The 26925-nt window shown below is 34.2% G+C and overlaps 1 protein-coding gene across 1 annotated transcript in view; it reads right to left on the reverse strand.

Moving 5' to 3' along the window:
- Positions 1-5499: 5499 nt before the first annotated feature.
- The window catches only part of LOC125239563 (signal transducer and activator of transcription 5B), a 60813-nt gene continuing 39387 nt past the window's right edge, over positions 5500-26925 (reverse strand). Inside the window, 5 exon segments of the mRNA XM_048147193.1 lie at positions 5500-7936; positions 8525-8703; positions 22682-22808; positions 25156-25308; positions 26160-26284. Of these exon segments, the coding sequence (XP_048003150.1) occupies positions 8526-8703; positions 22682-22808; positions 25156-25308; positions 26160-26284 (583 nt within the window). The 3' untranslated portion in view covers positions 5500-7936; position 8525.

Below are 26925 nucleotides of genomic sequence, written 5' to 3' on the forward strand. Positions count from 1 at the left end.
TCAAGATTCCCCTTTCGGAATTACCCGAGCATTTCTGTGATTCGAAATTACCCCAATGCAACAAAGTGTAGGACGCCTTGGCTACCTGTACCTTTCTACAAGTCAGTCATTAAGTAATTCCTTAGGTTTATATATTTAACATCAAAATAGCACATCAATTCCTTACGTAAGTGTTAGTAACAGTACATATACTATAAACTATACAATAGAAGTGAAATATAATCTAATCACCAATCGTGAAAGCATACATAATTAGGTATACAGGGTGTATTTTTGGTCACCTGCAATAATTTAAGGGGTACAAAAAAATTTTTTTTTATTCGTATAATAATGGCTTTCTGCTACCAGGGCACTTTGCCAATGTCAAGTAAATTACAGAGATATATAAAACAGTAAGTAGTTTCAAAAAAAAATTTCTACTCGTCGACTTTAATCTGTCAATTAGGACACCACAGACTAAACTATGTGTGCCAACTTTTCAGTGTTGGATAGTCTTTGACACTTAGTCAACTATAATATTTCATTACACTTCACTTTAGTTAACTGAAAAAAATTCAAAAATAGAACTTCACACATGTTCTATACTAATTTGCGATACCTGGCAAATTTTTCTGCATCTGAAACACATTTTTTATAATCTATCGCGTTATCGACCAATCAGAGACGGTTATTACAAACAATTGGTTGATAGGTAATTCGATTCAACGGTGAACGACGCTATTAACATTAATTTTAACTTGAATGATGATATTTTTCGTCCATTGATGATGAAAACGTTGACTCATAGAAAAAGTATTGTACACAATAGTGATATAATTAAGCGTTTCACTCTCGTACCGTACTATTAGGCCACTCAGCAAGCTTCGTGGCCTAAACATGGTACTCGACTGAAAAGCTTTGCATTATATCACGATTGTATAAAATACTATTGACTGTTCCAAAGAAATGAGCGGCATCATGACAGTCGAAAAAAATTAAAGAACCAATTTTTTTTCGCGATTTAATAAAAGTTGTTCATTATGATTTCAATAGTCACCATGCAAAGTTTGACGGTTCTTTTTATTACACCCTGTATAAATAGTAGGAAATCGAAGAGAGAAGAGAAGACAAGAGTCATAACCTATGAACACACACACACACAGTAACAGTAACACACACAACACAGTAACAGTGTTTTTCTATCATTAACAAACATGGCCACTTAGGCACTAGTCCCATCGCGAGCTAGTAGACTATGAGCTATCGGCTATAAAAACGAACAAAAGATAATCACTCCAGCGTAAACGAAAGAGACACGGCAATGTTTATAGTTACTCGCCCAGCGGTGAGCTATCAAAATCGCCGTGTCTCTTTTATTTGCACGGGAGTGCTTATCTTTTGTTCGTTTTTATAGCCGATAGCTCATAGCTTACTAGCTCGCGATGAGACCAGTGCCTTAGAAGTCCGCAGCAAGTTCGATTTGTTATTAAAGAATCTATATGAAAAATAATTCAATGACATCATAAATTAAATATAACAAGATCATACCACCCCATACATTAAAATGCGACCACCTACGAACGCGCTTACACTACACCACACATAGATGGCGCCATCTATGTGTGGTGGAGTGTAAGAGCGGTCTTAGGCGGTCGCATTTTAATGTATGAGATGGTATGATCTTGTCATATTTAATTTATGATGTCATCACGGTTGTGACTCCCAGGTACAGTCAGACCAAAACGAGCAGAAGTTAAAAAGTGGTATCATTATAGTGTCATCCCTTTCAAATCAATATGTGTGAGAAAACGGGACGACACTACGAATGTTGATGTTGCCACCTATTAATTTCTACTCTTATCGGTCAGACTGTACTTTTTCTACAGTTGCGGACAAAGTGTCAAATAGTTATTTGTTATACAAGGGGGCAAAGTTGTATATTAACGCCGAGTGTGGAATTAAAAAACGAGCAAGTGAAAGGATTCTATTGTTGAACCACGAGCGAAGCGAGTGGTTCGAGAATAGAATCCTGAACTTGCGAGGAAGTAAAATACATTTGCACCAGAGTGTAACACAAAACTTTTCCTCTCACTATAGCGAGGAAAGTACAACGCAAAAAATGCGTTTATCACTGCTTCCAGTAGTTTCACAGGTGGTAAATCATCTTTATTACTAGATTCACCCTACTTTTATCAATTTTAAAGCAGTTAATTTGACTTTATTCAAGGTCAAATTACTTTACCCACCAACACGCAGACGGAGCGGGAGTAATAAAAATCATTCTCCTTAGGGGAGTTATGAAACTTCTAGTATCGTATTTAACTTCTTTTTACATATATTTTATATTGCAAGTGTGATGAAAAACATTGTGTGGGAGTAAGAATATTGCAAACTCGAATCTTTAAATCGCTCCGGCAAGATGTCGCAATTTAACTTAACCCCTCGTATGCTTAGACACGGATCCGTGCGTGGGAATTTTAATCTATTGCTTTAAATGTCAAGGTCACTATTTCAATGACCAAAATTGACAGGTCGCATAAGACGGGTTAAGTATCCTCGTTCCCGACCTATTCTTCCAAAAATTAAATCAAAATCACCGAACACTCTCGTATAAAAAAAAAAGTCAAAAGTCACCACGACATTGGCAGAATCCACCTGGCTCAAAATAGCAAGGAGTAAAAGCCATGATAGAAAAAAAAAAGTATCCTCGTTTGCAATATTTGACTTATATCCCACGGTGCAAAATGTACTACCTATTTTAATATAGTTATCTGTATTGGAATAATAGAGAAATAATAAGGGAAGAGTTGTAAGTGTTGTAACTCCATACATCAGTAAATGCAAGTTATTTGTAGTGACATCTAGCGTCATTCACGCGTCAGATAGCTTAAATTATCATTACCATTACTCGACACTAGGTGCCAACAGTGTCTCGTCTGAAAAATGTAATATTAAAACAGTTTACAACTTATATTACAAGCAGAAGGAATTGAAAACAGAATATTGATCAATACTATAGGCTACTAATTGCCTCCTAGTCATATCAGCTTCTTTTTAAGAACTGTCAAAACGAATTTGAACGACTTGCTAATATGGAATTTATATGAAATCGAATTGAGTGACGTCACAGTCAACTCAGTTACTTTATATATTTCTACCTGACTTATTAAATAGAAATTGGATTTAAAAATAACTTCTGTCCATGTTTTTCTTACAATTATCTGATGCTTTATTTCGTGTCTGGTGTAAAATATTTTATTTTAACTACAGTCAAGTTCCCTATTGCAATATTAGCTAAAAATTGTTGAGCATTAGACTTTTTGTTCGTCGCGACATCTATTGACAAGTAGCAGTACTGATAATTAATGCTAGTTGACGCGTGATTGACGCTAGATGTCACTACAAATGACTTGCATTTACTGAAGTATGGAGTTACAACTCTTCCCTTACTTATTCCTCTATGATTGGAATCAACTTTAGCTATTTTTACGCCTAGGCCTATACTAGTGCTCATTATTGTGCGATCTATTCAAATTCTATAATCGATATACTAAATGCCATTTATGGAACTGGCAAGTCACAGCCAAGCCCTGTTTATTTAAGAAACTTGGTCGAGTTTTCTATATTTATATGCCAATTAGATATTAAGTTTTTTTTTTTTTAAAGTTTCTTCTATTCTATACAGAAAATAATGTGAGTACTTTTACGTCATGCCTATTATTAACAGCATACCCCACATGCAATATTTATTTATATCATAAATATAGTCTAATAATGTGTACATGCCAAAAAAATGGGGTTGCTGTATAGAGTCACTCCAGTAATCTCTTCTAAATTTAAACTAGCATCCATTTTTTCCATTAATAGGCTGGGAATAAATAAAATATTAAATAGTCTTATTTACTGGATAAGTTGCAGTGAATGTTGATTTTTTTTGTACCTACTTGCTAATTTCTTAATTCATTTCTGTGGCAATAAAGAAATTTCAATTTTAAATTCGATTGGGGTTGCGAGATATACTCTACACTCTCTACAGAAACCCCAACTGCTTGTGGCTTGTACTCCTAAACTAAAGTAGTACAAATGTGCTCAAATAGGCAATTACAGATGTATTTAATACACAGACCAACCCCTATAGACATCCATTACAAGACGACTCGCGGTCGCCAGCCTTCCTAGTATTTGCACTGATATAAGCGCGGGCGCTCGCCGTGCCCGATCAGTAGCGACCAAGTAACAGACCCGAAAGCAGCGCGTGTTTTTCGCAGTAAAAAAATTGAAAAAAGGTATTTTGATGTCTTAAAGATGTCCACCTGTAGTGTGAAATGGTGTGGAAAGGTAACAAGAAGCTCAAATTTAAAAACAGACGTCATTACATTCCACATAAGTCATATTTATAATCTATTCAGAGCCGGCATAGGTCAACTTACATTGGCCACTTACGCGTCAGTAAAGGGACAGTCCCTTTCATCTGGCGCGACTGCCCGCCGTACTTGAAACGGCCAATCACAGCGCGCTTAACACATTCCCCGCCCGCTCCTCGCACCCCTGGCACTGGTGACTCGTATCGCGAACAAAATATACAAGACTGCTACTCTATAGGAGGTTCTCTGTGATTTAATACTAACTGTGTTCTGACCTCGTATATTAAAAAAGCCAAAACACAATGTGGGGTTGCTAGATAGCATAACGTGAACACTTACATAATATTTAAAAAACACAGTTATGATCAGGTCCAGGTAACACCAGACTACTCAAACGATTTTCAAAGTTTCTTAAGGATCTTAAAAAAAAATTGTATGCAAATTGACAGTTCAAACTGACACTTTTTTTTTAAGATTATGAATTTTTAAGACTGTCTGTTGCCGGCCTAAAGGTAGTAAGATTATAATTTGCTACACGCACAGGCCGTATAAAAAAAACTTATATAGGACTATATAAACGCCATTTAGAAACTACATGTCAGAATTGTCAGAAAGTACATATAGGTAAATGTTTGCGTATATATATATATATATTATTTCTTAACAGACTGGCTCTATAAATGCGAGTACAGATGTAGTGCGTAAAGGGTTTCCTTCGTATTTTTCCGGAAACGTTCGTATTTGTCATGCTAGTTCAGTCAATGTCAGTACATCTTGTACTGATACTGATTGTAATAGCATGACACGTTCGTACGTTTCCGTAACAACACGATGGCAAATCTTTTCGCACTACAACTGTATCTATTGTATAATATTTAGATGCAAATAAGTATCTCGTTGTTTCTTATATTTTTAAGAATACTAATGTAGATACTTATATGTTTCTAATGACGTTGCAATACATAATTCTAAAAATGAATTAATTTATATCAGATTTTTTACATATTATTTGACAAGAACGTATTTATATAATATACGGATAAACTTACGTTGATACATCGCGGCGACAGGTATCCGTATATTTCAATATGTTTCACGAAAGTATAACGTCTATGAAAAAAACACGTGAAAACCAATAAAAAACAAAACACAAATACAACATACATAAGCAACATTTATTTTTATTTAATGGAACAAAGTAAGGCCACTCGTATCACAAATTGGACATTTGTAATAACAAACCGTTAATTTTGACAATTGTATATTTTCATTGGACATTTTTGACCCTTCCTTTCCATCATTGTAAATATCATTCCTTGGTTATTATCACAATTTCACCAAAAAAGGGTTTGCTAATATTGACAATATAATTTGACATTATTTATATTTGTGGTCCTTGTTTTTCGTTCATTTCTTTTCATTCGTATTTTTAATATTAAGGCTTTTTTTTTTAATTCAGACAAGTAAATAATAATAACATAAGAAGTAAAGTTACTATTTAAATTAAACATTACTAATATCAAGGCTGGTAATTTTTAAGTTATTTTTGGTTCTTTGGTCAATTATTTTATTTTCAATGGTAAAATCTAATAAAACGATGTTGTTACCTAAAACACGATCAAAGTTCTTTGGGGGTTTTAAAAAGAGGTTCACATTGGACCAGGAAAACACTGATTAACATTTCTATTTCACAACAGGTCTACAATAACAATAATATAGTATTTATTATTTACTTGTCTAACCTTTAGAGATACCTAGTCATTGTCAAATACATTACTAATAACAGGGGACGAATTACGTGTTACACTAAAGCACATGTTTATACAATATAACATAGAATAACGGTTATAGAATGGGGTTTAATTATAACCTTGAGGGTAAATCACACTTAGAATTTAGGCTCTTTAGAAATATCTCGATAAGAACCTGATTGACTGAGAAGTACAGTCAGCAATAATAGTGTGTAGACTTCTACTTTATTACAGTCAAGTGTTAAAAATATGGGTGTACAGATTTTACTCAAAAATATGTCCCATAGCATCTTAGTCCGGTGTAATGAGAGCGTATTAGAAAGAAAGAAAGAAATAAAGAAAGAAAGAAAGAAATCTTTTATTTTCAGAAAATTATTACTTTTATTACCATATTTTTATTTTTTTTATTTTTATTTTTTAAATGTACCTATGTAGATATTTTTTGGCAAATAAACGATTTGTGATTTGTGATATTTATGGGACGATTTTTTTGGATACATATTTTTGCACTTGACTGTACATCCGTTGACCTAGTGATTGTTTCTTAGAACCCCATTACAATAACTAGGTATGCACATAAAATAAATGCAGTAAGCAACACTCATTTATATCTATATTACAATTAATAGTTCCAATATTACATATAACATTTAAAATTGCATTGACCTTAATTTAATCAACATTCGTAGTATTTTGTATAAGTAATCTTAGTCTTAAATATACATACTTCATATAATTCCCATTTTGCAGGCCGAAATCGCAAAAATCTTTGATGTAGGCTAGGCTTTACAAAATATGACATCATACTGTAAGCAACGATATTAATTTATATGGATTAAACATCTCATACGATCTCAGTCGAACGTTTTCTACTGTGCAAATCACGACACATTATGTAATACACTTTTTTGTAATTTATGCATGTCATTTGCAGTGGCAAAGTACAGTAAAGTGAATAATTCTTGATTTCTTTTTGTATGACGTAAAATGTGATAATAGATACAGCCTCTGTAACTATTATCAAATCTGTACTATTAACAAAAAAATGTGATTTCCGACCTTTGAGTACAGGATTATCAAAATTAAAAAATCATAAGAATTAACACATAGTTCGCTCTATTTTGAAGATCAGTGTGTTGTGCTGTCATATTGATGTGTTATATATTTTCCGTGTTTATTTTTAACATTTATTGTGCGAAGTGAAGAAATTTAAATACTATAATCTAGATATATTTCTTTCATATTTTGTTAAAATGGCACTTAAAACTTTTTTAATACACAAAATAAATGTAACATTTGCATTTTAACAAATAAATGCATTTAAATGTCAATAAAAGTTGTTTAAATTTTATCTTACTTTGAAATCGAAAAAACTTAAGAATGTTATATTTTTGTTTCTCTATACGTCATGGTAATACGTCTTAAGCATTATCTAATTTTAAAGTCTAAACTTTAGGCTAAGGATGAAATGTAAAAAAATACCTGTTTTTTGGGATCCTATACATATAGCGTTATAGACCCATATCCCAAATAAATATAGGTTATACATAGTGTTAGTATTATTTCTACATTTACATAACACTTTACACTTTAATTATTTAAAAATTAAAAGGCCTACTATTGCATATGCAGCTTTCGTATTTATATAACGTATACATAATTAAATCTTAATATAATAAAAGCTTTGAATAAAACTAATAATTTGTAAATAGTTTTGAACTCTATGGCACGGAATCTACATGGACTAAAAATGGTTAAATTTTAAGCTAAAATTGACTGAAAATTTCATTCAACCGTCATATACTTCTTCAATTTAAATTATTTTCTTCTCAATTCTGGTATCTGAAATAAAAGTGAAAGTGTTATTTGAAAAACCAAACAAAACATGTTTTTTTTTCGTGTAGATATATATTATAAGACCTCAATTGCAAAAATGAATGGGAATTATTTTAAATAAACAAAATTATACCTAATTAACCATGTGAACCGACCTAACCCAAAACTGCGTATTAAAAAAAAACTAAGTATCATGAAATACTTTTTTCGATCATTAACGGATTAATAGTCTGATAAACTATCAAAAAAAAACTGCCCAAGTTATGGAAAGCCCAAGAAATCATCATAATTTTATGTTTGAATCCTAGACAACTGTAGAACAGTGTTCACAGTGAACTTCAAAGGTACTGCTATCGCAAATAAAGCACGATATCAATAAAACAGGGTTCTACAGTAACAAATTTGACCGTATACAATGTATATGTAAAACCTGACCAGAAATATAAGACTATTGTCAAGAGGGCGCTTTTATTATGATGTATGCGGTGACAGTTCAGTATAGTATGAAGAAAATAGTTGTAATGAAATTCCGCAAGATGGCGCGTAGTCACGTCTGGTCAGGCTTTAATAATATAGGTACGTAACTCAACTCACCTCACTCCCTCATATTAGACATGTTGGTCATGTTAGACATGTTGGACATGTTACTCATGTTGCCCTGGTAGAACGTGAAGTCTTCCATGCTGTCGGGCTCGAAGGCCCGGATTTGCTCAAATAGGTCGCTGTCCATGAATGAGCTCTCGGTTAGCGCGGGGGTTGCGGCGCTCAGGTAGCTGTTGTAGTTGTTTGTAGAGTGTTCGTGTTTTTTATGGAGATTATGGGGTTACGAATATATCATTTAGTTGTGGTGTGTATTGATAGTGGGGTTTTCGCGTAGATTTTGGGGTTGCGAGTAGATTGTTTGGTTGTGGTGTATATTGATAGTGAGTTTTGTTGGTAGATTATGGGGTGGTCGATTGTTGGTGTTTTTTGTGTAGATGGATAATGATTTTTTTTTTTATTTTGAGTAGATTATTAGTAGATTTTTTATAAGATTTCAGAGTGAATTGTTAATGAGGTTGGCATGTAGATTACAGGTGGTTTTACATAAAAGTTGTAGATTATTTACAGTTTGCGTAGTTTGTTAAAGTATTTTAAAGTGGCAAAATGTGTTGGTTGTACAATTTTTGTTATATTATATTTGTAATGGTTTTTGAAGATGTAGTTTGTTAACAAGTGTTATAAAATATAAATAAAGAGTGTTAAGTGTATTATATGTATTTCGTATAGAGTTTGCGTTCGTTGTCCAAGGCAGCCCCAAGGTCAGGATCGGGAAAGAGAAAATGCAACACATTAGACATTCGGTCGTTGTAACAAAAAACCTATTTTCGCCAAAAAGGCAGCACAGACAATGTAAAGGCAGTGTGTGCCCCGCTTTAGTATTAAAAGTTAAGCAATTATCATGAAAATATAAATAAAAATAAAAAATTACGACCGTCTGTGTTGCATTTTCGCGTTAATTTTAAATGAAATTGTCTTATTGTTTTTCACCGGAATTTGTAAATTAATAATCTATTCCATTATTGATGATAAAAATAAAAATCACATTTACAGTCTAGGTATAATGTGGATGCGGACAAAGTTCCATAAGTATGTATACGCAACTTTAACCATTAAGTTTTGTATACATCTCTTTGGCAGTTTGTTCACATATATGATTAAAAATACCTGGACTGTACCTATGTACAATATTCAATCACAAGTTTAAAAATAAAAAAAAAACATTCGAATTGTGGACCTCCTCCGGTCAAAAAATAATAAGACAACTTCACATAGAAATAAAAACTTTTTCCAATAGCACATATAATGTATTCGAAAAACATCAATAGATACATACATCCAACATATAGCCTGTCGAATCGCTTATCCAAATTTACAAGACGGCCAAAACACGTACGAGGCTCTCTCGCATTGGTCAATACCCTATTGTACTTAAAACTAGGTGGACCATTGTTTTTTTTTTAATTGATATCTGCCCAAATCAGTCGAAATAATACTAGTGATTACGGCATAAGTGAGGGAAAAGTAGTTGAAAGAGTTTTGAATGATTCGCGATTAGTTTCATTAGACTAATATTGACCGGGTTATAGATCGTGATTACCAGGGAGAGTACTTTTCGTGCCGATGACATCAATTTGACGTCACGCTCCATATAGGGTGATCACAAATTGTTTTATTGTTAATTATTAATCATTAGTCATCAATCATTTTAAGTTATGAATTTCTTTGCATGGTAATGAATGCAAGGATGGTGTGCTTTACGTTAGAGTGACATTCTCTTTTCTACGTATGTATTGTAATGTGTTGTTAACAATACTATTTAATTCAATTTATTTATAAAAACAAATCAAATAATTTTATTCACGTTTCACATTTCAAGTAGGTATTATTTATGCCACATGTAAATGGACTACTGTATTTGAAGTAATTTGTATACGATTAAAATGATTGACGACTAATGATTAATAATTTATAATAAAACTATTTGGGATTATCCTATACGGAGCGTGACGTCAGATTAATGTCATCGGCATGAAAAGTACGCTCCCTGGTGATTACCTTTGTTTTTTTGTCGAACTTTCGATATTTCGATACAGAAAAAGACACAGTATGTCCCAATATATGGTGTAAGGTTCATCCATTTCACATAAAAAAAATATTGAGATTTAGGAACATAACAATATTTGTGACATAAATAACTTTTTTAGGGTGTTAAAATTAAAAACCATTTGACTCTAACTCATGCCGCGCTAGTTATCAAAGGAAATTTTGAGCACACTTTGGAATACTGTTTCAAATCGGTCTATGCCTTAATACACTTTTATTTTAAATTAATTGTTCTTAACATATCGACGACAACCTTTAGGCTGTGCATAAAAACTTGTTTTTTAAAGGATTCTATTATAATACAGTGAGTGTTTGCAGTTCTAGACATAGACCTAATAATAATTAATCTATTAAGCTATGATACATACATATACACAACACTCGTAATTTTCTGCTACTAATATTTTTCACACTGTAAATTTCATTGAGTAATAACGGAATCTTTCAACAAAAAAATATGTTTATACCCACAAAAAATATATAATTTGAAATGGTGATAGAGTAAAAAATCATAGCCCAAGATTTGTGTAGGATTTTTCAGATTTAGTATAGTGCTTGTAGATATATATCATAGCTATACTAAGTAATAGTCACATCCGTAACACGACAGTTTAAATTCGTTAGTAAATACAGTACCCTCCAGGGTAAAACAGCCTTACCTAGGTATTCTAACAAGTAAACCAATTTAAAATTTAATACATATATCCAATAAGATCTAGCAACTTCCGATTTTGTTAAAAATGTTTATCAAAATCTATATAAATAAATGCAATTTGTGATAAAAACCTAATACATATTCGCTGTATTGTTATCTTGCATCGCGCTCTGTTCACTAGCCTCGTAAGACCCCCCCATAGTTAGTTTTCCTATAAGTAAATTGGTAAGAATTTCGTTTGTTTCAAAATCAATGTCACAAAGGAAAATATACTTTATTAGGTTCTTGAAAGATTCAATTAGATTGCAACAACTATGTACATTATAATGTACATTGGGCCTTACGAGGCTAGAGAAAAAACGTAGTTACTAGTTACCAATACAACATTTAAGAGTTATAGAAATAAACAGAGAGCGAAACACGTGAGATCTTAGGTATATCAAATGATTATAAAATATTTTGTAAATTTTGAATTTATAAAAAATATACTGTCAATATATAAAATCAATGTACTTAAATCATATGAAATTATATCAGCACCAAATCTATACAAAAACGAATGACAAGATATAACGGAAAAGTTACGTTATTATTCAATATTCTCATAGAAATCTTAAATTAACACTTAACAATACATCCTTACGTTTATGTTAATTAAACTCGTTGAGAAAATTGACAGAATTACTAACTATACCAATAATATAGAATATCAAAAATGCGATGTATTAATTCCTATATTCAGAGCTTAATTTCTGGACGAACGCTGAAATTCATTAAGAGTCCCTTCTTTTTTACGACATGCTATCTGGCAACCCCACATTGCATAAACCATTTTTTAAACTGAAGATTCAGTCCATAATTGAAAGTTCCAATTTGTGTAATTCCTTAAAGAAAAGACTTCTATAGTTTGGGAATACAAGCGAACCAATGTTTTTTTTTAAAGTTGGAGTTGCTAAAACGCCAAAATGAAGTGAGATTGACATATAGTACCTACTAGATGTTTCCCGCGGCTTCGCCCGCGTACTAATCTGATCTTGTTTTCCCATACAAACTTTGGACCCCCATATCACTGAAAAATCCTTTCTTAGTGCTTCTCTACTCTACACCTTATAAGGGACCTACGTGCCAAAGGAATATCTAGGACCAGCTGTTTTGGCTGTGCGTTGATATGTCAGTCAGTCAGTTTTTCTTTTATATATTTAGAAGATAACGTCTTATTTTTTACTAAATGAAAATGGATCCCATCCACAGTCACGATACACCAGTAAGTGTTTTTAACTATAAAGGTAATGTTTATTTTAAAAGTTGGGGTTGCTAAACTACGAAATGAAGTGGGGTTGCCATATAGTATAACCTTTTTTTTTGTTACTAAATGAAAATGGATCCCATAGTCCTGAATAGTAAGTATCTTACTGTAACCGCGTTATACTTTAAACAGATTACATATATTAAATATGAACATCATATTTCAGTAAAACTCGTGTTATTAATACTATGTCAAACATCAATAGCTTAAAAACATCAATACAAATACTTATTTCTAATAGTCAAAACGACTTAACCCTATTTTCGCTAACATGGTCTTTTACATTGAAATACTACTGAAAATAATGCATTTACCATGTACTTCAAAGTATTTTAGAAACTCGTACAGTACAAGTACAGAAGGATCACTGCTTTGATGTTTACAAAATGCCGCCTTTATAATTCTTACGTACATTAACAAACGGACCGCACGTGAGCAGCCGACATTGAGTTATATTGTGTCGCGCGAAGGTCGTCAACCACTGAATGGCCGGCAAATACTTGTAGCCCGGCGAAAGAATCGCGGAGTGCGCCGCCCGTGTGTGCGTAGCCGAATGACACAAACGCTCACGTAAAGCTGGACTTCCGAGCAAAGCAGCTCCGGCGTCACTAACGCAGCGACACTGACGCGGCGACAGAGCGATAGTTCTATGCAGTATGGAAATGTATGAACTTACTTCCGAGCGCAGCGTCACTAACGCAGCGACAGTAACGTCGCGTCAGTATCGCCCGACGATAGCGGCCGTGTATGCCTGGCATAGCACTGTCGCTTAACGCTCACGAAAGGAAACGCTCGTAGATATCTATCTCTATCGCTCTTGCGATTGGCGCGACAGAGCCAGACTATAAGTGGCTTTTCTGAGTCGCAGAACTGCCATTCGGGTACGGGGTCTGTTTCAAATCGGGTTTTTAACTTTTTCTGGTCTAGTTTTTGTAATATAATGGTAAATACGAAATTTTCAATAGTACTCATAATACCTAGTTTATGAATGATCGTATACATTAATACAAACCGTATTGTGGAGTTTTTGCTGTCATTTAACAAGTCACGATACACCAGTAGGTGTTTTTACAACCTCATTAAAATAAAATATCATATCATATAAAAAAATACGTCTTTAAATGAAAAAAGATAGAAGTTAGCGTAAATAATGGTCCCTACAAATATTATGCAAAAAAAAAATATTAAACTGAAATACCATACCATACACTAAAGAAAAAGCAATCAAGCGCGGTTGATCGTTACTACTTAAAAAAAATATATTTAATAAAATAATTTGATTTGTTCCCTACGTAGAAATAAATATTGTTTAAATATTGTAGTCAGTTGAAGAGAAAAGTGATTATCTGCATATACACCGTGTTTTTTTTGTTTTCCGTTAAATTCGACACGCTGGACACGCAGTTAGGTTCATAATCAGGAACCACCCTGTATGTCGCTTTTAATTAAATACGAAAAAAAAATTAATCTTTCCATATTTAATAAATGAATTAATTTGTGTGAGAGGACCTTAATCATAACATTAAAGTCAGTGTCAAGTGTCTGACGGCACAAAACAAATACATAAGGAAGTGGTAAGGGATGCCACATAAATGTTCAATAATTATTTTTTTAATAATTCGAATACCGAACGAGTTACGACGCAAATTTCTTATAGAAATTAATTTGACCTAATCTTCCCTTAAAGTTAATGGAATTCAATTAAAACACCGTGTATACATATTATGTGTCATGCAAAGGTGCTATACGAATAGTATTGCTGACTGTATCTGCTGAATGTTTTTTTTGTAATAAAAAAAAATAACTAACTTCTTTTAAAATTTCAAACTTAATAAATTTATCTAGGAAAGATGATCTAAACTATTCTAACTTCGTTTAAGGAAAATTGGTCTGTATATTTTCAAAGAGAATACTTATATTAACATTTTTGTATATATATATAAACTTGCCAATCGTTCGTAATAGTGTAAATAGACTCTAATATCGGACGTATTACATAAATTTATAATATACACAGTGCTCGTGAGCATTGTGAAAGATTTCAACCACGCATTTCTAAGGCCAGAGGAAAAAAAAATACAGATGAGGAAATATTGCCAACAAAAAAATTTTTAGTGATTTTTTTTTACTATTTTTTAATGTATTTCCACATAAAAAGTAAATGTTATTCATAAAACGTGCACTTAAAATTAGTTTTGACGTTATTTTTTCTAAAAACCTAATTTTTGAAAGGTTTTATTTGTCACTTTTTTAAATCTATCAATGAGGATAGTGAGACTATATCCATAATGGCATCAACGTCGTTAAAAAAGTCTTACTTTTATACTGAGTATTTATAATATAGTATATATACTTTTTTTTTAGTTGGTAATAATTTTGAAACTGGGAGAAATCCAGAAAAGTATGTACTTATGGCATTTTAGTATTAAAATGGGATCAGGAATATGCTGTTAAAATCTCTCGCAATCATAGATTTAGAATTATTAAACTAGATTGTGGAATCACATTTTTTGCCATACTAAATTGAACCTTATCACTGAGACAGAAAGTTGATCGTATCAGACTAGCGAAAACGGTCCACATGAGAGGGCATTGTTTGGGCTGGTGTCCCTCTCGCACGTGTGGCCAGTGTTAATGAGGTTACCATAGTAGTAGTATTTTTATCTGTATATTACCTGACTTTATAATTTCTTATATTATTTTAGTGTTATATTCAAACTAGGGTTTCGATATATTTCAAAGAATTGGAAAATAATTATAATGTAATTATTTTGACGCCAATAAATCAAAGATTTGTATAATAAAAAACCGGCCAAGAGCGTGTCGGGCCACGCTCAGTGTAGGGTTCCGTAGTTTTCCGTATTTTTCTCAAAAACTACTGAACCTATCAAGTTCAAAACAATTTTCCTAGAAAGTCTTTATAAAGTTCTACTTTTGTGATTTTTTTCATATTTTTTAAACATATGGTTCAAAAGTTAGAGGGGGGGGGGGGACGCACTTTTTTTTCCTTTAGGAGCGATTATTTCCGAAAATATTAATATTATCAAAAAACTATATTAGTAAACCCTTATTCATTTTTAAATACCTATCCAACAATATATCACACGTTGGGGTTGGAATGAAAAAAAAAATCAGCCCCCACTTTACATGTAGGGGGAGTACCCTAATAAAACATTTTTTTCCATTTTTTATTTTTGCACTTTGTTGGCGTGATTTATATACATATTGGTACCAAATTTCAGCTTTCTAGTGCTAACGGTTACTGAGATTATCCGCGGACGGACGGACGGACGGACGGACGGACGGACGGACGGACGGACGGACGGACGGACGGACGGACGGACGGACGGACGGACGGACAGACAGACATGGCGAAACTATAAGGGTTCCTAGTTGACTACGGAACCCTAAAAAATATGTTCAAATGGGTATTAGTAGATTTGGTAGTAACTTTGAAAATTGACTGGTACCCCCAATGTATGACAGTGATGACGTCACTGAATAATGTTGACATTGTCAGTAAGTGCGAGAGGGACACCAGCCCAAACAATGACCTCTCATGTGGACACACTTTTTGACCTAACTACTCATTCTGGTTTAACTGTAATTCTGTGCTCGCAATGCTTACGAGCACGTGTATAAATGCAAAAATCAACAGATAAAACAATTTTGAGACTATCCAAATAAACAGTGTTATGTAATAAAAGTACAAGATATACCTATTCCAAAAAAAAATGTTTACGACGTTTTTTTAGTTTGAAATATTAAACGGATAATTTTAAAATACGCACGAACCTATAATATATTATTACTTAAGTCGAAAATACAATAAATTCATAGAAATTTCAAACTTTCAATGCCATGCATTTCTATACTATCAGTCCCATATTTACCAACCTTAAAATTAAATTATTTATAATTGCAAATAGGTGTTATTAGAACCCTTGGTACAATTTTATTATTTCTTGGAATTTTGAAAAAAATGGACCCAATAAATTATGTTATTTTGTTGTTGTTGTTCATCAAAGTTACCCATCATAATCAAACGAACCCCGTTAGATAAAACCCTGATATTATTCAAAACATTTTCTATATTACCTGATATGGATAAGATTATACTAAATTGACTCACAAATTGACCAATTTTCTAGAAAATCCAACATTCAAATACATGTCGAATAAGAGCATTCACAGAATTTGGGACGCCCCAATTAGCGTAAGTTGTTAACAAAAAAAAAAAAAACATTCAGTCTAATTGAGAACCTCCTCCTTTTTTGAAGTCGGTTAATTAGCTTGCTGTCAGTTTTGTGATGGCAATTAAGCATAAAATCTGTCTAAAATTTAAAAACATTTCACATTCTGAATGTAAATTATCACTTAAAGTTTATGTAATTAACACAGAAACAATATTTTTATAGAAATTTCTTAATTATCGTCACAAAACTGACAGTGAGTTAATTTTTGTTAACAACTTACGCTAATTGGGGGGTCCCAAATACTGAAAATGCCCATAAATACAACAATAACATTAATTTAACTTGGTATACAGTAGTAGTATAATTTATAAATAGAAATACTGATATTACTTAGAATACCTATGTTTAAATAAATGCTTAGTAGATGTAATAATAACCAATTTTAATTAATACTGAATTTTGCATGAATAAGTCTCTGGGGCCCATTTCTCAAAAGAAAGTTACAAGTTAGAAGCGGAAGTCTCTTTCCAACAAGAAATGGGCCCCTGGGGCCCGTTTCTCGTTAGGTACAAGCCTTGTATTACAAGTGCGCGAACTGTCAAATCGTATGGGTTGTCATGGAAACACACTTGTAATACAAGGCTTGTACCTTTCGAGAAACGGGCCACTGGTCTCACCAAAAGCGAGTTATAGAGCTATAGAAGCGAACAAAAGATAGTCCGTCCCGTGTAAATAAAAGACAGCGAGAGCTAGTTTACTAGCTTTTGCCCGCGGCTTCGCACGCGTTAGAAAGAGTTAAAAAGTAGCCTATGACACTCTCCATCCCTTCAACTATATCCACTTAAAAAATCACGTCGATACGTCGCTCCGTTTCGCCGTGAAAGACGGACAAACAAACAGACACACACACTTTCCCATTTATAATACTAGCTTTTGCCCGCGGCTTCGCACGTGTTAGAAAGAGACAAAAAGTAGCCTATGTCACTCTCCATCCCTTCAACTATCTCCACTTAAAAAATCACGTCAATACGTCGCTCCGTTTTGCCGTGAAAGACGGACAAACAAACAGACACACACACTTTCCCATTTATAATATTAGTATGGATAGCACGGCGACGATCTAACTCGCTCGCGGTATCATCGCGTCTCTTTTATTTTTTTTAACCCCCGACGCTAAAACGACGGGGTGTTATACGTGTTTGTCTGTCTGTGTGTGTGTGTCTGTCTGTGGCATCGTAGCTCCCGAACGGATGAACCGATTTAGTTTTTTTTTTGTTTGAAAGCTGAGTTAGTCGGGAGTGTTCTTAGCCATGTTTCATGAAATCGCGAGCGATATATTTTGTTCATTAATATAGCCGACAGCTTATCGCTTACTCACTCACTTGTTGGGACCAGTGCGTAAAGGGTATTCACGGTTGCATTAATATAATCACTAGAGCAGTTCCCGAATACTTTGTACATAGCCACGTCAGCAAATTTTAATTGATCCTATTTTGTTACCGACATTTAGTAATATAAGTCGACCTTCGTAAGATATATACAGGACTAGCTTTTGCCCGCGGCTTCGTTCGCGTTAGAAAGAGACAAAAAGTAGCCTATGTCACTTTTTATCCCTTCAACTATCTCCACTTAAAAAATCACGTCTATTCGTCGCTCCGTTTTGCCGTGAAAGACGGACAAACAAACAAACACACACTTTCCCATTTATAAGTATGGATAATTGTTATAATTAAGAAAATATAGATACTAGAGAACCTTAATGACGAAATAAAACTTACTAAAATCTCAATTCATCAAAAAAATCTTTGTAACAAAATAGGAATAATAAAAACAAATTTAACTTTTTCCTTAATTTTTGTACAAACTTTTCGAGAACTGCTGACTTGCACTTTTGTGGCTTTCCGTTACAGAAGGTTCCATTATTTTTGTGCGATTTGCTTTTCTTCTTTTCTTTTATGTATCTAATACCTTTAAACGAATTCTTGTATATTTAATTATGTATTACCGGCGATCTCGGAAACAGCTCGAACGATTTTGCTGAAATTTGTTATGTAGGGTCCTCCGGGGTGGAAAATCGATGTAGCTTAGGTACTCTTACGGCCCAGCCACGACATTGGTCTAAGCGCGACAGCGGTGAGCGGCGGCCATATATTGGAGCGAGACACAGCGATGGGACTTTTCATTCGCACGTATGGCTGCCGCTCACCGCTGTCGCGCTTAGACCAATGTCGTGGCTGAGCCGTTAAACGCGAATTTTCGAGTTTACATTGAAAACCCGATATAATAAAATAGAACAGAGCGAAGCTCGGTCGCCTAGGTACTTGGAATTTAAGAAGAAATATTCTTAAGAGCCCCTCTGTATGGAAAACCACATATGACATATTTCCACCGATACATAATTTCCACCAAAATTCACAGTAAACGATAAACATAACTTATTGCACTTAAAGTTCTCCTACAGTTGCAGAATTGTTGGTCCACAGCTAGAAGAATATTATTGAAATATAATTATTATAGTACTGGCATTTGACACATTTGAGCGTTTCTTTATTTTGCCATTTTTTTTTATACTTTTAGGGAATTTTAGGTCAATAGTACTCAGGATCACGGGCACTTTCTATCTCAATAGGAGACAAAAAGTGTCCCAGAATTACCATACATTTTTGTTACACTTTCCTCTTTTGTTAGAATTTGAACTTGCACAAGCTTTTATCGCCGACTGTACCTTTCTTTCAACAGTCATCCACCGCTCTCCGAGATGTTTCTAAAAACCCCTGACTCGATGGGGATACGACGTTTCATGACAGGGTTCCTATGACCACCTTTCTGCTCCATCATCAGATCAGCTCCATGATACCATAATATTGCATTGTCACGTGAGCAAGAGCTAGTGATTCTGAGTACAAATAACATAAAATTTATCAAAATTATCACTAATTACTTTAAAAAAAGTGGAAAAAAAAAGAAACGCTCGTTTACAAGTCTCTGAGATGGGGAAATATTTGGGATGTGAAGATAAAGGTATGTTTTTAACAAAACAATGGTGGCAAACAAGCATACAGCCCGGAGCATTGTATGTAGTCAAAGTAATTTTTAGTCAAAAAAACCCAAAACATTCATCACCTCAAAGACACCTTTTTTATAATTTTGTTGCACAAAATAAATAACGTCAAAATACCAAGTACACAAAAAAAATTCTAACATAGTAAAAACTTAAAATAGTCGTTTGCAAAGCATAAAAAAGCTAGAAATCGAGGAAATAATACTCAATTAGAGACGAAAAATATTATAAAAAAATAAGTCTAGCTAGGGAAAACTTGTTCAGAATGTATATTGACATAAAACTTAATTTAATCACTGAAAAAAAATCGAAATTTTCATGTAAAAATTGTTCAATGTAAAATTAACGCAAATACAGTAGAACAAAAAACAAATTTCAATAGCCGGGGCCACACAGAGCGAGGTACGTCAGCGTCACGATGCAATTGCCTCGAGAGGCAAACGTGCTATGTAGAATTAATTGTAAACGTGCCTCGGTCGAGGCAGTGTGCGCGTTTTGCTACGCCGAGCAACTTGCCTTGGCCATTTGCCGCGCCCGCAATTTGCCTCGCAAATACCCCTATGTGTGGACCCCGCTAATTACTATGAGTTTTTTTTTGTGATTTCACAACGATCCTATTCTTTATAATTTCAAAACCTAATTTTCGAATTATTATCGAGATTTTCCGACATAAAATCGAACTAAAAAAACTTAAACATAACCTAAGATAGTCTTACTTAATAATTTGGCAGGAAGCACGTTTTTGTAAAAAAAGGCACCAAAATGCGAGCAAAAAGATAGGATGTGACTATTAAATTAAAATAAAACTAAAATAATAACTAAGATAATCGTCGTTTGATTAAAACTCAAGCATGTACCTATAAGGAAAAAAAAATTAAACGCAAATTATAAAAAGCAATAAAATGAACTAAAATAGGCTAGTTTCCTACTAGTCAAATCAGCTTCTTTTTAAGAACTGTCAAAACGATTTGTTAATATGGAATTACTATTAAATACTGAGAAGTGACGTCACGGTCAATTCATTTACTTTATATCTTTCTTTTTGACTTATTAAATAGAAATTATGTTTAAGGGTGCTTTCAAGAAAAACGTCAAAATAATGTAAATCTGATACGTTTTAGTCGGAGAAATACTACACTTTGCGTCATATAATATAAATTTTTAATACAAGTTTCAATTAGAGCATCTTATTATCTTGATTTTTATCAGACTGGATTTTTGAAAACTAACTGACTAAATTAATTACGATTTTTTCTCCGATGCACGTGTAGGAAAACCCACATATAGCTCTGAATTAGTTGATCTTATTCAGAAATTACCTAAAATTAAGTTACCATTTCTTTGAATATCTACATCGCATCGAAGTTATTTTCGTACTAAATTATTTTGCAACGTGTACTGAAATTGCTCTTATGCTTTAGTGATTATAAATTTCTATTGTATATTAATGGCAATTTTTTGAAAACGAGCATTCACCGTCACAATTATTACCACTTCTGGACATTTTCTCATATTTTGTTAGACCAAGTAGAAAAAGTCCTATAATGTGATATATATTTGTAAACTACTCGCAAAGCCCTTTAATTTGATACCACATACGGTATGATCAAGCGCTCGGTTGCGATTTCAATATTATTCGCATGAAAGCCCTCTTAAACATAACTACTGTCCATGTTTTTCTTCTACTAGTAATTACGTGGAGCTTTGATTCGTGCACTTCATAAAATATTTTATTTTAAGTATAGGAAACTAGCCTATTGTATAGTCGACGTCAAAGATACTTACGATTCTTACATACGCATGATTATTTTAAATAAGAGCCCATTTAGACGGTACGAGAACTCGCATACGAGTTTAATTACGTTGCGGTATTTGATGGCTGTGCAAAATTGTATGTAACCTCAACAGCCCGCAACGTAACTAAAATCGCATGCGAGTTCGCACGCCATGTAAATCAGGAATAAGTTGATAACGTAACGTATATTGTCCCAGAGCTGTAAGAACCTCTTTTTGACACATGACAGCGTCCACAAAACGTAAAACTCGCGCAACCTAATGAAATTTTAAACAAAATCCTGTAATAATATTTAAAAAAAAAATGTAATAAAAAATGTAATTTAAACAAAATCCTGTAATAATATTTAAAAAAAAAAATGTAATAATATTTCACTTACTTAAAACATAATCTAACAAATAAATAAATAAATATTATAGGACATTCTTACACAGATTGACTGAGGCCCACGGTAAGCTCAAGAAGGCTTGTGTTGTGGGTACTCAGACAACGATATATATAATATATAAATACTTATATATATAGAAAACATCCATGACTCCGGAACAAATATCTGTGCTCATCACACAAATAAATGCCCTTACCGGGATTCGAACCCGGGACTGATGACCGGGATGTTACATTTTTGCGGATCTTCGTTAGTGAGTATTTTACGATATTAATTTATCATGCAGGATTTACTTATTATGTCATTTATCATTCATTTTTATTTTTAAACTAGTGCTGTGGCAGAGTCTGTCATTTCGATTCATATGACATTCCAGTAAGTTGATAGAAATCGTATATTTGTTTAAGCGCCTCCTTGTACATAGGGCCTAATCGATTCAACCAAGTCGAAATTAATCGTTAGATTTGGCAAACGATGCGTCTTACACATCGCAACATACTTCAAAACAAATGTGTCAAAAATGTGAACTTACAGATCCGGGACAATAACGGCTCAGCCACGACATTGGTCTAAGCGCGACAGCGGTGAGCGGCCATACATTGGAGCGAGACACAGCGATGGGACTTTTCATTCGCACGTACGGCTGCAGCTCACCGCTGTCGCGCTTAGACCAATGTCGTGGCTGGGCCGTAAAGGGTACTGACCTGCTCTGAACGCTGGGCGTGTTCCGCTGACTATCCGGGGAGTGGGCGTAGGGTGACGGGGACATGTACGGAGGCAATGTAGTCACTAGCACCGGTTTCACGTAACCGTTCTTCAGCATTTCATTTTCTGAAATAGGGAACTTGACTGTAGTAAAAATAAAATATTTTTCCCCTCACTAGCTCGGAAACACGTGTTTTGTCCTTTAATACCAGTGGGTAAAAACGCATTTTATCCACTAGTGGGTAAAGTAATTTGACCTTGAATAAAGTCAAATTAACTTTAAATGATAAAAGTAGGTGAATCTAGTAGTACGAGTAAGTAATAAAGATGATTTACCACCTGTGGAACTACTGGAAGCAGTGATAAACGCATTTTTCGCGTTGTTGTTTCCTCGCTAAAGTAAGGGGAAAAGTTTTGTGTTACACTCGGGTGCAAATGTATTTTACTTCTCGTGTGTAAAAAATTCAATTCCACACTCAGCGTTAAAATACAACTTTGCCCCCTTGTATAACAAATAACTATTATACCATGCACGAAATAAAGCATCAGATAATTATAAGAAAAACACGGACAAAAGTTATTTTTTTAATCCAATTTCTATTTAATAAGTCAGGTAGAAATATGTAATGTAACTGAGTTGACCGTGACGTCACTCAATTCGATTTCATATAAATTCCATACTGACAAGTCATTCGAATTCGTTTTGACAGTTCTTAAAAAGAAGCTGATTTGACTAAGAGGCAAGTAGCGTATTAAGAGCTCGTATAACAAGAGGACGTTAGGTTACATCTTAGTCATAAGTTCCAGAGGGCCTAGACTTAACCCGGCAACCTTCAAATCAAGTTTGAACAGGCATCTTCTGGGCGAGCTCTCTCCGTCGTAGGCCACTTTGCCTTTGGCTAGTCAATGGCCAAGAGTAAGCCCATTTATACACTGAGAGAAATTTGCATTGTGAATTTAACAAGTTCGACTTGTTGCGGTTTATCCGTTTGAATCAGCCAAACGTATGTTTAAAACAATATGTGTCAGGTTGTTTTTATAAAATCGACTTGTTGATTCAAATATATTGCCGATTCAAATGAAAAGTAGCTTGTTGTTTGAACCAAAGAGCACGTAGGCGCTATTTTAACCAAAAAACTTGTTGAACGAACATGAAAACTGGTTGTATTTTCTCTCAGTGTAATAATAATAAAATAAAAGACATAACAATCAAAGAGGATCGAGTATTATAGAGAGTTACTGTCAAAGTAAAATCTGTAATCACAGTGCATAGACTGCCATCTCTCGACACATGCTTGAAACTTTTAAACCTCGGTTTTAACAATTTGGCTCATATTGTTAGCTTGATATGTATTAAAATGTCAAATATTCATATTAGCGCCATCTAGCCGAGCGTGTAACGCCATCTAGGCCACCGTACCTTTTTCTCTAAGGCTTTGAGGTACATTTTTTTCTTAAGACTTTATCCGTCTCTACAGAGTTACATATCGTCACTACTTTTAAAAAATCTCGTATCTCACGCTGCTCCTCAAAGTTAAAACGCAGTAAGTCTATATGCATTCCATACATACTTACTACAATTTTCTTTTCATTGACAGACGAAGATACAAGTTTTTTTTTAAAGTAGTGACGATATGTCTTTGATACAACGCATTAGCAAAGTTTACTTGCAGTAGCGACTGACTTAAACCATAAGGAACTATCCAAAAAACTGTCAGAGGTCAGCGGTGACCGTAGGGCTGGCAGCTTCCTCGCCCAAAGAATAAGCCTAGCGATTCAGCGAGGAAATGCTGCCAGTGTCTACGGCACCATGCCTAAGGAGTTCACCTAGTTTTTAATATTTTTAGTTTAGTTAAGTATTTGTTTTTAGATTAAGGTTTAAATTATGATTAGTATTATTGTTTTTATTTATAATTTTGTACCCAATAAATAATCTCATTTTTAGGAAGAAGGTACGTAATACGTAACTGAAAATTTCATTATTTTATTTTCTATGTAAGGATTGATGTCTCTATTAAAGTTTGTTTTTTGCAATTCATTATAAGAACTTCGAAGACTCAAGTATTGTTCAAAAAAAAATAAACCATATACATAATATGACATTGTCAAGCCATACAACTTCTAGTCTTTATCGCTAGCATCGGAACCGGGTATAAATACTACAACTGCGTCAGATCAGACCACCGGCTAAAACACGTTACGTCAGACAGTATCTAAGTTACCGTGTTTCGTGTAATATTTGGTGAACACATCGTCTTTAGCTGCTTTACAACAGAGAACCAGCCGGTCAGAGATCGGCACATTAAAGCTTAGAGCACTGCAGCTACATCAGATTAGAAAGTCTTAAGATTGTAGAGTAACATCATTCTGTCATCGTCATATCGGTGCTCCGTGTAGTATTTCGAGAGAACGTAAGTTGTGTCAGATCAGACAACCAGCTAGAACATATTACGTCAGACAGTATCTAACTTACCGTGTTTCGTGTAATACTTGGAGAACACATCGTCTTTAGCTACGTTCGGGTATAAGTACTGTAGCTGCGTCAGATCAGACAGACGGTCGGCCAATGGTCGTTGAGTGAGATCGCGCGATGTAAATGGTTGTAGACTGAACACTTCGCGACCATCTGTGAAGGAAATAATGGTTAGTATTATTTTTAATGTAATGGTCTTTTAATTGTAAAGGCTCAATTCGATTTAAAATAGAATAGCAAAAATTTTCTTATGAGAATGATATAATAGATTAATCTAATACCGACTATTACCAATTCTACTTTTAGGGGTACGTAAAGTTATCTTATAATATGTGTACCTTTAAGACGCTACAGGATCGAAAATGCTAAAACGGAAAGGATATACTAGCGTTATCAACTAGATTTATCGAAAAGATATTGCGAAATAACCACAAAAATGTTAGTTATAAGATGTAATGTTTTGAAAAGAAGTTGCCCGCCGAGTTTCTTGCCGGTCCCATAGTGGATACCCCCCTCTCCCAACTGAGGGGGGACTGAAATCTTCTCGAGGCTGAGGCGTAGGGTTAGAGCCGGCGTAGCTTTATTTGACGTTCATATGCGCATTGTAATATGCCTACTTGAAAAATAAATATTTCATTTTCATTTTCAATAAATTTTGAAAAAACCCCCGACCGCGACATAGTGGACCGATTTTCATGAAACATGGCTAAGAACACTCCTGACTAACTCAGCTTTCAGACAAAAAAAAACTAAATCTAAATCGGTTCATCCCTTCGGGAGCTACGATGCCACAGACAGACACACACACAGACAGGCAGACAAACAGACAGACAGACAGACAGACGGACAGACAGACAGACAGACACGTCAAACTTATAACACCCCTTCGTTTTTGCGTCGGGGGTTAAAAATCTTTAAAATCGAGGTTCCGCTCTCGACTGTTTCCTCCTTCAAAACATAATCAATCACAATAGTACTCTTTATCATACTGTGGCTATACTAACCTCCGGCCCAAGCGATAGTGATCCCGCCAAGCTCGGAGTCACTGAAGCGAAGTAGAAACGTGCCTGGAGCGCACTTAGAGAGCATGTCTTCCGCTTGTTTCTTCTGTATGAAGCCCATGATCAGTCTGTTGAACAAATTACAATATAATTAAAAACCGGCCAAGAGCGTGTCGGGCCACGCTCAGTGTAGGGTTCCGTAGTTTTCCGTATTTTCTCAAAAACTACTGAACCTATCAAGTTCAAAACAATTTTCCTAGAAAGTCTTTATAAAGTTCTACTTTTGTGATTTTTTTCATATTTTTTAAACATATGGTTCAAAAGTTAGAGGGGGGACGCACTTTTTTTCCTTTAGGAGCGATTATTTCGAAAATATTAATATTATCAAAAAACGATCTTAGTAAACCCTTATTCATTTTTAAATACCTATCCAACAATATATCACACGTTGGGGTTGGAATGAAAAAATATCAGCCCCCACTTTACATGTAGGGGGGTACCCTAATAAAACATTTTTTTCCATTTTTTATTACCGGTCGGACTCAGTCGGTAGTTGTCACTACTGCCTGCTAAGCCGCGGTCTTGGGTTCGAATCCCGGTAAGGGCATTTATTTGTGTGATGAACACAGATATTTGTTCTTGAGTCATGGATGTTTTCTATGTATATTAAGTATGTATTTATCTATTTAAGTATGTATATCGTCGCTTAGCACCCATAGTACAAGCTTTGCTTAGTTTGGGGCTAAGTTGATCTGTGTAAGGTGTCCCC

This window comes from Leguminivora glycinivorella, chromosome 25 (genome assembly GCF_023078275.1).
Source record: "Leguminivora glycinivorella isolate SPB_JAAS2020 chromosome 25, LegGlyc_1.1, whole genome shotgun sequence".
NCBI classification, from domain to species: domain Eukaryota; kingdom Metazoa; phylum Arthropoda; class Insecta; order Lepidoptera; family Tortricidae; genus Leguminivora; species Leguminivora glycinivorella.